We start from the raw sequence: 15036 nt of genomic DNA on the forward strand, positions 1-15036 counted from the left end.
GTCGGCGTGGGGCGCCCTGTTGGCCTGTGAGATGGTGTCAGTAGCGGACTGATGTGCGAATGGGGCCAAAGGCAGCGCAACAATATTTTCTGACTGACACCAGAAGGCGCTGAGATGCCAAGATCCGGATGGCACCGAGGTGATGTCTAAGTTGCGGACCGATGTGCGAATGGGGCCAAAGGCAGCGCAACAATATTTTCTGTATGGAAGATACCACTAGGCGTTGAGATGCCAAGATCCGGATGTCACCGTGGTGGTTTCATAGTTGAGAGGCACTTCATCTGCAGTGGGGCGCCGAGATCCGGATGGCACCGAGGTGATGTCTAGCAAGTTGCTGTACTGGTGTGGTCATCCTACAATGCTGAAACTCGGCGTGGGGCGCCCCATTAGCCTGTGAGATGGCGTCAGTAGCGGACCGATGTGCGAATAGGCCGAAGGCAGCACAACGCGCCAAGATCCGGATGTCACCGTGGTGGTTTCATAGTTGAGAGGCACTTCATCTGCAGTGGGGCGCCGAGATCCGGATGGCACCGAGGTGATGTCTAGCAAGTTGCTGTACTGGTGTGGTCATCCTACAATGCTGAAAGTCGGCGTGGGGAGCCCCATTAGCCTGTGAGATGGCGTCAGTAGCGGACCGATGTGCGAATGGGGCCAAAGGCAGCGCAACAATATTTTCTGAAGAGAAGACACCAAAAGGCGCTGAGATTCCAAGATACGGATGGCATCGAGGTGGTGTCTAGCAAGCTATGCAGTTGAGTTGTGTGCGCACTTGCGGCGAATAGGTCGAAGGCAGCATAACAATGTTTTCTGAATAGAAGACACCACAAGGCGTTGAGATTCGGTTACCACCGAGGTGATGTCTAGCAAGTTGCCGCACTGGTGTGGCCATCCTACAATACTGCTCCGAATAACGGCGTGGGGTGCCCGAAGGGGGGGGGGGAGGCGGCGTGAACGGGCCTTCCTAGGTGGAGGCTCGTCTGCTGTAGTGGGGCGCCCCTTTACCGTTTCAGTTGCCATTCAGCTGAGTTTCGGCTGCTCTTGATGCTACAGCGACAGGCGGCTGCAACAGGGCTCTCAAAATGGCGGCCTGTTCTTTGGATTTGGGCCTGGTCCACTAAAATGGCCCTGGGACACCTTAGAACTCGGACGCTCGATTTTTTTTTCCTTTCCTGTACATGCAAAAAAAGGTAAATGCCCGGTACGTTACACGCTTCATCTGCCACGATGAACTCTCCAGAGGAACCGAAAAAATATATAGTTATGGTAACTATAACATGCATCGTCATATGGAGAGGTGGCACCAATTAATTATAGTGCTGCATAAAAGAGAGATTTGGAGGAGAACCCCTGACCTGCTAGTACATTCATCAAAGAAGTGGCACTGACAGCATCAGAGGCAAGGGAAACGGTCCCAAATATTTAGAAGAACTTTGGAAAGATTAAAATGACATGTTTAGATTGTGGCAAATTAATTTCATGTGGACAGATGAGTGTTACTCTAATAAATACAGCATATGAACATCATCATAGTCGATGGTTGGTAGAGACATTTTGACTATATCCTGGACCTGCCCGTCCTCGCCCAAAATGGCGCCGGAATAAATGGGACTCGTAACTCCTTGTTGTGTACTGGTTGCAGAACCTTGAAATCACGAGATACGTATGCAGTTTTGAAGCACATGGCGGGCGGGGACGAGAATTGATTGAATATTTCGACATCCCTATTGATATTAAGTTCTGATGTGTTATTGATTACTGTACTATTGAAAGTTCGAATTAACGTCACCCATGGTACTTGCCCGCAAATGTATATCTAGATAATTTTATTGTAACTGGCCCTGTCGTATTTTAATTATAAAATGTACGTCCACCGATTCCGTAACTGTTAGACACCTTAGATCTTGCAACCTAATGGCCCGCCCGTTACGTTCCTCTACAGTGTAAATGTCTACTCATCATATACGATTACAGTTTGCTCCGTGGCCGGCCCACGTGGTTATAGGCTCGTATTTGTATAATGAAATTTTCACAATAAAGGTTTTTAAAAGAAAACATGGTAGTAGTATATACATTGGTAACGTTTTTAATAATAGTCACTGTTTTAGAATCATTAAAAGGCAAGTGAAATAAAGCAGACCAATTACATGAAGGGTAAAAGGTATAATACGAAGGAACGCAGTAAAGATAAATGGTCAAGGGCTGTTGTGTTTTCTATTCCTGCAACATAAAGTGATCGATAAGAATCTCATATTCAGGCGTATCGGCGACTAAGACAGCAGGTCGACCCTCTTTTGCTCAACGGCTCCGTCATGGGACGAAGAAACGCTCTTTTTTTCGAAAAAAGAATATATTTTACTTGCAGGACAGTTGTAAATTTTCCGGGAAAGTACATTAGCCTGGAACATTATAACATATATTTAAGAAAAAATAATGTTCGGAAGTAATAAAAAGCGTAATTTTTAGGTCATATGACCAAGCCTTTCATCATTAGAATAAGAAAAGTAAAATGAACCAATGAAAAGTTTTATTAACAAGTCACATGACTTGTTATGCTTACGTTACGCGCTGCGCGCCCCGGATGACTTCCGGATGCGCTAACGCGGCGCCTCATATGACGCATTACGCGACAACGCAGGTCCAGAATATAGTCAAAATGTCTCCACCAACCAGCGGTCGGAACACAACCCCTTTCAGCAGGCTAAATAGTTCTGTTAAATGACAACAGAAGGGACAGGCAACAAGAACCATCAGTCAAAGAGGGGAGGGCTAGTTCTTCTCTACCGGGTTACATTGGGGCGCTACCGGAACTGATCGAATTGGTAGTCTACAGTGTTTCTGGATGTTTCAGACTGAAGCTGGGGTTAGCATGAGAGCAGTACCATTTCGTAGCTCCGTCGTGGCCATTCCGCAACCAATCATGGCAGCCGCTCTTTATCGTTATTTTGGGCGGGGTGGGTGGCGAAGCCGAGCTGTTTTGCAGCCATCATTGTGTGGAGTTCAGTTCATCTCACTAGTTTTGTATTTGTCATGAGGGGTTGTTCCTAATGTTTCTATTTTAGCGAGGTCAAAAAGAGATCCCGTTAGTGGCCTACTGATTTTGCTCGATTCCTTTTCTTTTTTTTTTTACACGATTTTTCGTTATCTGCAAAGACTAAACAGAGTATTGCGACTCTGTGTTTGTTTGTAAATAGAGAATGAACCAAAGAGAACCAATTCTAAAACAGTAAATACTTGGATAACAATCAATCAAATGGAGAGAGAAGCAGGCACGACGTATTACAACGGGGGCAAAGGCCTGCGTTAACTACCCTTCACTATGTGCAAAGAGAGAGTACTCCTAATAGAAATGAGGGGGGGGGCACCATTCAAAGCAGATCAGTGTGCATAAACACGAAAATGTTTTCACTTACCACGTACTTGACATTCGACAGCTTATGATATTTGCTATTAAAAAACCATTGAAATTCACTGAAAAAACCATAGGTTATAGATCATATATAGTTAGGAATTAGCATTTACAAAACCTTGAAAATTCACTGAAAAAACCATAGGTTATAGACCATATATAGTTAGGAATTAGCATTTAAAAAACCTTATTTTACTCACACAAAACCATTGAAATTCCATATATAGTTAGTTGCACTAACTATATATCGCGCACCCGCAATCCACTGCTGATGATGTCACATATTACATCATTCATGACATGGTCAGTGACATCACTGATTACATCACTGATGACATCTCAAATGACATCACTGATGACATCACTGATGACATCTGAAATGACATCACTGATAACATCTCAAATGACATCACTGATGACATCTCAAATGACATCACTGATGACATCTCATTTGACATCAATGACCACATCACTGATGATATCATTCATGTGACAATACAATGCATCTCCTCACACTTTAATATAACCTCTGTTACACCCAGTGTTAAATACAGAGTATAATTTTTGAAACCATTGACACACCAATACTAGTTACTACATACGCACTCAGTGATTCCTATGTTTACACACACATTCACTCATTTACCCATACAATCATTCATACATACAATCACTCATCTTTACAACACTATCATATGCACTCATACACCTATACAGACTCTCACACTCTGTCACTAATCCATGGAGTTACTCACACACCTAGTCAGTCCTGTAAATAATCAATCACACTTCCATTTTCTAATCTATACAGTTAAACATAGAGCACCTTACATTTTGAAACATATACTAACACATACTTACTCTCTTATACAATCATTGATACAAGTACACATTGATCTGCACAGAGTCACACACCTCCCAGCCAGCCACACACACACTCAGTCTCCCATACAAATACTTGGGCAATCAATCAATAACCCATATAGTTACTCATATAGCTACTGACCAACACATGCAGCAGTTTACAGAACAACAGACATAATGATGCACAAATTAAGACAGTTTAGTCACTAACCCATGCACTCAGTGAGACACATTTAATCACTCACTCATACAGTCAGTCACGCACCTACTAAATCCTTCATCCAGACACTTCTACATCTACTCATTCTTCAATATGTAAAACATATTTAAACTTTACAGAAACACACAGTCACTGGATGATGTCATCAGTGATGTCATTTGAGATGTCATCAGTGATGTCATCAGTGATGTCACTGACCATGTCATGAATGATGTAATATGTGACATCATCAGCAGTGGATTGCGAGTGCGCGATATATAGTTAGTGCAACTAACTATATATGGAATTTCAATGGTTTTGTGTGAGTAAAATAAGGTTTTTTAAATGCTAATTCCTAACTATATATGGTCTATAACCTATGGTTTTTTCAGTGAATATATATATATATATATATATATTCCTTGTATTCTTAGCCTACTTCCATCAGTAACTGATTCACCATCCACAGTTTCTTAAATGAGTCTTTTTTTAGATATGGAACATAAGTATTGGGAGCTAGCAGGCCAGCTCAGGTGTACTGGTGCACACAAATATCTGGTATACAACCAGATTATTAACATCGTGGAGAAACCTTTCTTTCTTTCTCTTCTTTCTTTTCTTTCACCGTTTTTCTCTTTCACCCTGTTTGTTTCCTTCTCTTTAACTTTCTCTCCCTCTTTCATTCTTTATAAGTTTCACTGTATTTTTCTCTTTCTGTCTCTTTTTCTCACTTTCTTTCTCTTTCTTTCCTCCATTTTGGTTTGTGACAGGATCACACCCACAAAGGCAGCAGAGTGCGTCAGACATAGCAACAATATGCAAAAAACTAAAGTGAAACCAGAACAGTGGCATGAGGATTGCTATTCCTTAAGTATAATTTGAATGGGTTTTGTTTTTTATATCTTGTGAAGGCTAGCACATTGAAATTTTGTCTGATTTCTCCTGGGAAGTGATCCCAAATATCTAGGAGCTTGGCAAGTGAAGGCCTGGGTGAGAGGTTTTGATTTTTTGATGTAAGCAATTTCCAATAGGAGGGCAGGGTTTGCCCATAATGCCTCTCTCTCTCCTTCCATACTATGGAGTTTATTTCTCTTATAGACTGAGGTACAGAGCTTTTTTTGTGGTGTGGGCCATTCGAAAGCTGACTGTGGCTTTGAAGTAGAGCCAGTGGAGCTCTCTCAGAATTTGAGGGATAGTCTTCTCCTTTTAGATGCTTTTGACAAAGCAGCTCATTCAATAGGAATATCCTTCAGAGGTGCTGGAAGGCTTTTGGGAGGGAAGCTAAAAGAAAAATCCTGCTGTCAACGTGTGATAAAACTAGGTGTGTGCCACTACTCTAAAGAGGAATGGATGGTAGGCTTGACTTTAATAAGCTAGAAAAGTTCAATGGAAGCAGTTTTAGACAGTTTTGATAAGTGGAGTATCATAGGTATTTTTGTGGTCAATGAGGAAAACAAGTAGTATTCCTGACAATATATTTTGTGGTATATGCTTAGAGATGAGAGTAGGTCCACTTACATTTTGTAGGTGGGAGGGGCGCTTAGAAATAGAGGAGGCAGAACTGTTTTTGATGGTTTTAGTTTTAGGTCGAATGAGTTCCAGGAATACTTTCAAAGTTGCCATTTTTGAAAGGACAGAAAATTCTCATGTAATGTTTTGAATCAGACTATTGATGTATGTTTATACCCTCTTCTGGATCTGCAGATATGTGTGGAGATCCAGTAGAAAGGGAGAAAGGCTTGATTAAGTCACAATATAATATTAATATAGGGATCAGAATGAGGGCACTATGCAAGAATGTAAGTGATGTAGATGATGTTAGTAGGTGGTGATCTGAAGGAATGTCCTAGATTAGATACGTGGGTACTAGTTGAACACTAGTTTGGGAGTTCAGTTCTTCATATGAATAAAAATGGTGCAAATATATAGACCTTAAGTTAAGTCAGAGCATCATTTGTTCTCCAGAAATGTATTTCACTTACCTGCTGTTGTTAAGACAGCTACAGAAACATAGATGCTGCAATCAATGAGTTCATATATGTCTGTAAAACTTTCTGTCAACATCTTTCTGGTTAGTTTTGCTTCTCCACTGCCTTCATATATCTGAAAAAACATGATACAGCAGTGCAGAGATGGTGAATGAATTGTGGTCACATTTATTAGCTGCAACACTGTGTATGTGCAATTATACATATTTGTAAGGGGATCAAAATTATACTAATTGAGCAAGAGCATAAGTAGTATTTTGGCAGTATTATTAAAAGTACTGAAAAATATGTGGGGACATCCAGATGTCCTGATTTTCTATTGAGGGCTTTACCTCGATATTTTGAAGGGATGTTGGTATGGTTTTCTTTTCATCGTCAAATTTTACCCCGAAAAGAATAAAGGCATTACCCTCTACTGGCCTCCCATGTAGATACCTGTTAGAAAAGAAGAGTTTCAGTTATCGACAAGAGTATTCATCCTGTAGTTAAATGAGACAGTGGCTATAGATTGGAATAGATAGGAAGGTTTAAGGTGACAGCGGGCATTAAAGTGGAATAGGTCCAAACTTTAACCTAAATTTTAGGATAATCCATACCATACAGACTTTTTAAGCAGTGAGGTTTGAATACCACAGAATAAATTAATGTATGATTCCTGACACAACCCGCAAGAGTATTTCATATTAGTCTACTTTACAAGGAAGCTAGGATTCAACAGGGTATTTTACATTACCCATCAATGTTCAGGGTATAATCGATCTGATCAAATGGAATTTGTTAAAGGGACTTTAAGAATATGCCAGATTGGATCAAATGTTCTTTAAGAATACTTTTAAGAATACACAAGAACACAAAGATTGTTCTTTAATGGAATAAACAAAATGTACAAGATTCAATTAGAACATTCAGTAGTAGGATTTTGCGAATATGCAGACAGGATGGCTTGTTTTCAGTTGCTGTTTGCGAATTGCCAGATTAGATTGATTATTCAATACTAATAATATGCTTAAGTATTGGTCCAAACAGAAATATGGTTGATTAAAGGAATTTTACACATGAACAATGTTAGATGGACCCTTCTTTAAACAGTGCTTTAAAGCAGGGTAGAACAAATGGACAATATTTTGCAGGACTATAAAAACAGATAATTTCCAAACAGGATTTGGAAGTAGACAAGAAAGACTGAATGGCTCTTTTGTCATACATTGAGAGTAGACCAGATAGGATATATCATTTTCTATTAGGACTTCTGGAGTACATCACGATAAATGGATAGATCTATTGTAGATTTTTAAGAATAGAGCAGATCACATGGATCATTCCTGTAGAGCTTTGAGAGCTGACAGAACAAATCAATCATTCTCTATTAGCCAGGACGTTGGCACTAGACTAAATGGTTTGATGGTTCAGGTGTAGTACTGTGAGAATATACCAGATCAAATGAATTACTCTCTATTTGGTTTTTGGTAACAGACCAGAACAGTCATATGGTTATTACAAGACTTGGAGAATAGACTCCTGAGACTTCTACTTTTAGTAGGACCTTTGGAACAGATCTGAATGGTTCCCTAGTATAGAGACCATTATACCTTTGTAGGGGGCAAAGCCTGACAAAGATTTGATAGGGTTCAAGACCCTAGTAAAAAGGAGAACTAAAGCTAAGTCAAGCACTTGAAAAACAACTAACCATTTTAAAATGTACTTGGCAAACTACAAACAGTGACAGTTCAATATCACGACAGTGATGAAAATGTTACATGTATTAGCCAAGAAACTGTGCCAGTAACCATTTTTTTCACAATTTCTTAGAGAATATATCTACCTATCCTGACACAAATCTTGAACATGTCTATGTGTCCCTTTGGAAGTGAAAAAGCGACACAGAGAATCCTTTTGGACTTTTCTTTTAAAGTGATCTCACGTGCCCTAAGCCCTTGTTTAAATGTTTTGTTTTTGTGCTTATTTTATATCCCATAAATGTATTGTGAGAAACAGAAAGCAGTACTGATGACCATTTTTTGTCTACATTTCTTTGAGGAAATAGTGCCAGATGCAATGGTAAAATTCCTTGCATTATTTCAAGTTTTTCATCTAAATTACTTGAAAATCAGCTGTTTTTTAATTTGAGATATGACTCTGATAAAAAAAAGTGTTTACTCATAAGGGAGCTCATCATAAAAAGACACATGTCCAGTAGGATTTTGATAACAGACTTTGTAACAAGGGATGTTCTTCAATGGAAATGTGTTAACAAGCAAGAACTGATAGGGTTATTTTTCAAAAGCCAAAATAACACCACAGGGAAGGAAGGGTCCGAGGGATATTTAAAGACCTGCCATGGTTCACATCCCCCAAAGTCAAATGGAACAACAGACAAGGAACCAGGGGTCTGACAGAGAAGAGCTACGTGCAGTAGATCCTGCTCCCAATAACAGTCACTGTTAGTATGGAGATGAGTACCAAGTCACTATACAGTCTGTGAGTATCGAGGGTACATATTTGTGCAGCTATATCAAGACCAGAGGTGAATGTAGGTGAGACTCAAAGAAATCAAAATCATGGATTCCCATCAAATAATCTTGCGATGATCTATATTCTCATTCATAGTAATGAAAGCACCATCTTTATAGACGCCGCCCATTGTACATAGACCCACTTGTTTTAATAGGCTCATGCCCACTTCTTCGCCAGTGACAGACAGATTTGGGTGATGATGTAGAGGCAGCGCTGGAGCATAAAGTGGGAGTTTACGCATCATTTGGCCTAGGGTCCTCCAAGCAGAGTTTGTAGTGTTGATTGTGTTTATGTCATTATTGTGTAGCGGGGGTCTGATATGCGTTATTATTGCATCTAATGGGACCGGGGCTGCATCCCCTTCCTCCACCGCCACGTGGGTTAGATATGGTGTCGTGTGGTACCAATGTGTGGCAAATTGGGCCTGTGCGCATAGGTAGTACAGCCAAAAATCTGGTGTTCCCCAACCTCCCCTATTAATAGGTAGCGTTAATGTGACTAATTTTATGCGTGTTTTTTTCCCTGCCCATATCAGCTTCAGTATCATTGTTGTGATGCGTTTGAATACTTCTTTTGGGGGTTGCATTGGAATATTATTGAAAAGATAAAGTAGTTTAGGGAGTACTATATATATGTAAGAAGGAAGGGGTATCCCCGACTAGAGTTCCTAATTCGGGATGGGTATGGTATTTGGAAGAAAAGTAATTAGGAACTAATATTTAGACAAAGGACAAAAACGGACTAGTGAGTACTACCATCTTCACTATCGCCATCCTATCGGCCAGCGATAGCGGGAGTTGAATCCATCTCGTGACTTTGTCTTCGAGTGTGTCCATCGCCCTACCGTAATTGGTTCTGATAACCACCTCCGGGTCTCGGTGGAACCAAATGCCTAGATATCGTATAGGGTCTGTCTGCCACTCTAGAGGATATTCTGTCGCATGACGTTGTGTGGAATCAGTCAATGGAAATATGGAGGATTTGTCCAAGTTGATTTGCAGGCTTGAGTATCCCCCGAATCGAATATAAGTTCTTAGGAGTGGGTCCAGGTTAATAGCAGGGTCTCTGACGTATAATAGCATATCGTCTGCGTATAAGGATATGTGCTATGGTCTGTTTGGGAATTGAAGCGCAAGGTGGTGATGTTTCTGTCTCACTATGCAGGCTAGTGGTTCCAGTGCTAGTGCAAATAGTAGGGGGGACAGGGGGCAACCCTGTCTTGTCCCTCTCTCTATATCAATGGTCTCTGATACATAGCCATTTATTTTAATCCTAGCCACTGGTTTGGTGTAAAGTAGCTTCACCCATTGAATGAATATCCTAGGAAAGCCCATTCTATGCAGTATCGTTATTAGATATGACCATTCAATGGAGTCGAATGCTTTAGCCGCGTCTAACATGATCGCTGCTGCTTTGGTAGCCGGTGTAAGGTAATGTGCAGTGGCAAATAGCGTTCTGGTGTTGTGCGTGGTGTTCCTGGAGGGGATGAATCCCGATTGATCAGGGAGAACTAATGTGGACATAAGTGGTTGCAATCTGGTAGCGAGAACTTTAGCTAATATTTTGGAATCCACATTTATCAGAGACAGAGGGCGGTAGGAATTGCAAATTTCGGGGTCTTTACCTGGTTTTAGTAATGCTATAATCACTGCCTCTCGCAGTGTAGCTGGAAGAATCTGCGCTTCAAGTGCCTCTCCGAACATATCAACTAGATAAGGAGTTAGTAAGTCACTGTATTTTTTATAGAATTCACAAGTGAATCCATCGGGCCCTGGCGCTTTCCCGTTCGGTAATGATGTTATAACGTCAGTTATTTCCTCCCTCGTTAACGGTTGGGCTAAATATTGTCTCTGGTTATCTGACAGCCAACCAATAGCAATATCGTCAAGGTATCGTAGTGTTTCGTATTGTGTGGCAATTGGTCGCGATGTATATAAATCTTGGTAGGAGTGGACGAAGCTCTGCAGAATACCCGCCTGGTCAGTGTGTGTTAGTCCATCATCCTCAACAGTCTTTGTAATTATGTGTTGTTTGTGTCCAGTACATATTTTAGCAGCTAGAGCTCTACCTGGTCTACCGCCCTCCCCTTATGATCTAGCCACATGTCTTTTGCTTAGATATTTAATTTTGTCGGTGGCGAATTTTTGGTGTTCTGTGAGTGTATTTCTAATGTCACTCAGTATGCTCTGAGTTGGGGTTAATTCATATTGCCGCTCTAATGCACGGAGTGTGGATTCACATCGTGAAATTTGTGTTCTGATGTCTTTTAGTATGCCAGCAGTCGTGCTTATACAAATCCCCCGTATTGTTGCCTTTAATGCTTCCCATAGAAGTCCTGTGTCTTCCGTGGTGTCAGCGTTAAGGCTGAAGTAATCTTTTATAGCTTTGCCAATGGTATCAACATATAGTGGGTCTGTGAGTGCGTTAGAATTGAAACGCCAACTAAACGGTGGAGGTACGTAATTTGGGATGTTTAATGATAATTTGACAGGGTTGTGATCCGACAGTGTTTTGGGCATGTGTGTTATGGCGTGTGTCCATAACAAAACGTCGGTCGTTCCCAACCAGTAATCTATCCTTGACCAGCTAGCATGGGGCACAGATGTATGTGTCGTTTCTTTGATCCCGGGGTGTCGCGCTCTCCAGATGTCTTTTAGGGATAAATCTTGCATAATGTCTAGTAATTCGGTTCTAGCACGTGTATGGTGTTCCGTCATGTTCCCTGATCTGTCTAGTGTATCGTCTAGTGCAATATTAAAATCGCCTCCCCATAGCAATATTTGATCAGGATCAGTGTTTAGGTATTGCCAGACTCCTCGGAAGAATTCTGGTGTGTCCGTGTTTGGACCGTATGTGTTCACCAGTGTTATCTGCCTACCACGTATGTTGCCCTTCACTATGACATACCTCCCATTGGCGCCTAGCGTTGTTGTGTTCACTCTGAAGTCCGTGCCTTTTTTTATCAATATAGAAACACCCCTAGCATAGGACGAGTATTTTGAACAATGCATCGATTCAGCCCACCTTCTCCTGACCTGAGCATGCGAATGTGGAGACTCATGCATTTCCTGAAACATAACAATGTCAATGTTCCATCTGTCTAAACAGGCGAATATATGACAAATTTTCTTGGGGTTGGTGTAACCTCTAATATTCCATGATAGGACATTCAATGCTCTGGGTTGAGATATAGGACTAGCCATAGTGATAATTGTGAACAGGTATAACTGCCTCCCCTTCCTCGTCCAGGGGGGGCCACGGTACATTTTAGTAACAGCATGGATGGTTTTCGTTTATACAGTAATGTAAGTGGCATGTCTGGCTGCAGGCAATGCATCTCAAGCAGTCTGATCTAGAAATAACAATATCAACCCCCACACCCACCCTCCGCCCCACAACAGCAGCCCAATCCTGCTGAGGCCATACCCTTAATGAACATCCCATTTGTATTTAAACTGTGTTGGGGAACACCCAGATGGGGGTCCGCCTGGACTGCACTTCACCATCCGAACTAACGGATGTGGACGGTTACGTAATCTTATAGAGTCACAAGATTCTTGCCATGTATACAACAGCAATGCATATGAATCTCCCAGCATCAGGGAGCCAACAATGGTATATCGGCAGCCTACCATAATCTCTCCAAAACGCGGGCAGACACATAAACATAACTTGAACACAACATGTATGTACCTTTGTAGGTATCTTACGTGTCAATAACAATGTGTGGTGCGTGTATTACCGCATTGCGCTGACGTCCTGTAAATTGTCAAGTAGGTACAGTTACAACCACAGGGGGAGCGTGTCTACGTAGAGAATAGGAAGTTGTAACGTCTATCCCACCTTATCTGGGCTACAGAGCAGGAATGACGGCCCAGTACCTAAACATGAATTGTCTTTCGGATGTATTGTTTGGAAACAGTTAGTCTTTAGCCCATTTTTACATCTTCAGCTGCCAGTGTTTGTTACATCGTCTTCATCTATATGTAGTAAGCTGTTAAACCCAAGCATCGCTTTGTGATGTAGGTGAGCAACATTGTTCTAGTTAACGGTTGTTTGCATCACTCAACGATTCAGCCCCAATTATTGCATATAGATAGGATAGCATAACTTCATCAAAGGTCTGGCATTACAACTGTTCCTTACCCTGCGTTCTGATCGGATCATGTCTAATGTACAAAGCAGTTCATACTGTCCAGTGTAACTGGTGGGGGGATAAAGCACACAGAAACAGCCAATAATGAGATATAGTTAATCCTTACCCACCAGTGAAGTGTCTGTGCTTTCCCTTTGGTATTGGAATAGAACCGTCGTCGTCTCCAGCACATGGCCTTACCACCCCAGTAAACTCGACAAATAGGGCGGAGCATACCACCTACTTTCAGTCTTCATCTTGATCCTGTTGACGTCGCTGATCATTTTTGCGGTGGCTTGTGATTTTCTTTATGAAGTCGTGTGCCGCTTTAGGAGAGGTGAGAAGTGTAGATTTACCTTCCCAGGTTACTTTCAGCCTCGCTGGGTAGAGCATGGCGTATTCCACTTGAAGTTCCCGTAGCTTTGACTTTGCTCCGTTGAATTCCCTTCTAGCTTGTTGGACCGCTTGCGTGTAGTCGGGGTAGAATTCCAGTTTGTTGGATTGATATTGAAGATCTTTCAGTTCCCGTGCCATGCGTAGGATTGCATCTCTGTCGCGGTAGTTTAGCATGCGGGCCACTATCGGTCTCGGTGTTGTTCCCGGAGGTGGACGTGGTGCCAGTGTCCTGTGCGCTCTTTCCACAATGAAAACTTGGGATAGTTTTTCTTTGCCAAATATGGAAAGGCACATGTCCTCCACATACTTCTCCATGTTACCTACGTTTGTCGATTCCGGTACACCCGCTAGTCGTATGTTGTTGCGGCGTGATCTCGCTTCCAAATCTTGGGACTTGGATTTAATAACTTCCAGAATCTTGTCAAAACCCGCACATTTAGAGGTGCTTGCACGCGATTCATCTTCTACTGCAGATAATCTGGTCTCTGCCTCGTCCAGTCTTTCACCATGACGATCCACTTTGGCAGCCATGGTGTCCATTCGCGTCGTTAGATGATCCATTTTTCCATGCATATCTTGCAGGCTGTCTTGTATTGCTTTCAGCATCGCTTCGATGCCTTTGGGTGGTGTGCGCTCTGATTCAGTCTCTGTATCTGAATGTGGGTGCGATCCTCTAACAGGTCGTCGTTGTTCAAAGTTGAGTTTCGGTTGTTGCCTGTCTGGTTTCCCCATTTTGTGAGGTTTTTACGTCCTGCAGTGCTGCGATGGCGGTATACTCTACCACTCCTTGCCTGTGTATTCGGCGTGATTGGCTATAGCGCTGCACTGGAACGCAGGGCTGTGGTTAATGTTTCAGTCCCAGTATCGTTTTTGGCGCCAGTAGGTTTGATTGGTCCGTTCAGGCTAGTTTTGGAAGGTAGTCAGGTAACACAAGCTTTAGACAGCGTCTCATATAGCTGGTATGTGTGGCGTCGGTAAGGCAATGTTTGATGCACTGGTTGTCACTGGCACACGCTGTTGTGAATTACCACAGGAGTAGTTCCGATATGCGGCTCCAGTTGTTTATGCTTTCACCTTCATTGTGTCCCATACACGATCCGCACTCACCTCGGCTAACACCACCACGTGTTTAGTCGCGCAAAGGGCGGGCCACCATAGCGCTATGTGGCACAGCAGGAACATCAGATAGTAGTTAGTCGACCAGTGTGTCACATTGCAGTAATTTTGAAGACTTGGTATGTGTGCCATACGTGGTGGAGCTTTTCTTGTGTTTGCGGCGGTAATCTGTGGGCAGCGCTAAGTTACACCATATGCACAAGTTGTTCGCTGTTCTGCGCGGCTTTAATCAGATCATCAATGGTGGAAAGAGCTGCGTGATTAGCATCACCTCCGGTCCCTCATTACATAACTGTACTCCGCGGCGTCATGGCTAGTGTGTAGTCTGACCTGCCACCATCCCCCATGTTTGGCCAGCCATTATATATACACCAACGGTTTGTCCTTGGCACTAAATATTGTTCGCAGTGCATGGAGC

General features: G+C 42.2%; 1 protein-coding gene across 1 annotated transcript in view; it reads right to left on the reverse strand.

Annotated features, from left to right (window-relative positions):
* Positions 1-15036, reverse strand: part of LOC144764166 (A.superbus venom factor 1-like) — a 1132054-nt gene that overhangs the window by 967297 nt on the left and 149721 nt on the right. Inside the window, exons 7-8 of the mRNA XM_078650288.1 lie at positions 6790-6892; positions 6452-6572 (exon numbers count right to left, since the gene is read on the reverse strand). Coding sequence (XP_078506414.1) covers positions 6452-6572; positions 6790-6892 — 224 coding nt within the window. The remainder of the gene's footprint in view (positions 1-6451; positions 6573-6789; positions 6893-15036) is intronic.

This window comes from Lissotriton helveticus, chromosome 1_1 (assembly GCF_964261635.1).
Source record: "Lissotriton helveticus chromosome 1_1, aLisHel1.1, whole genome shotgun sequence".
Taxonomy (NCBI): domain Eukaryota; kingdom Metazoa; phylum Chordata; class Amphibia; order Caudata; family Salamandridae; genus Lissotriton; species Lissotriton helveticus.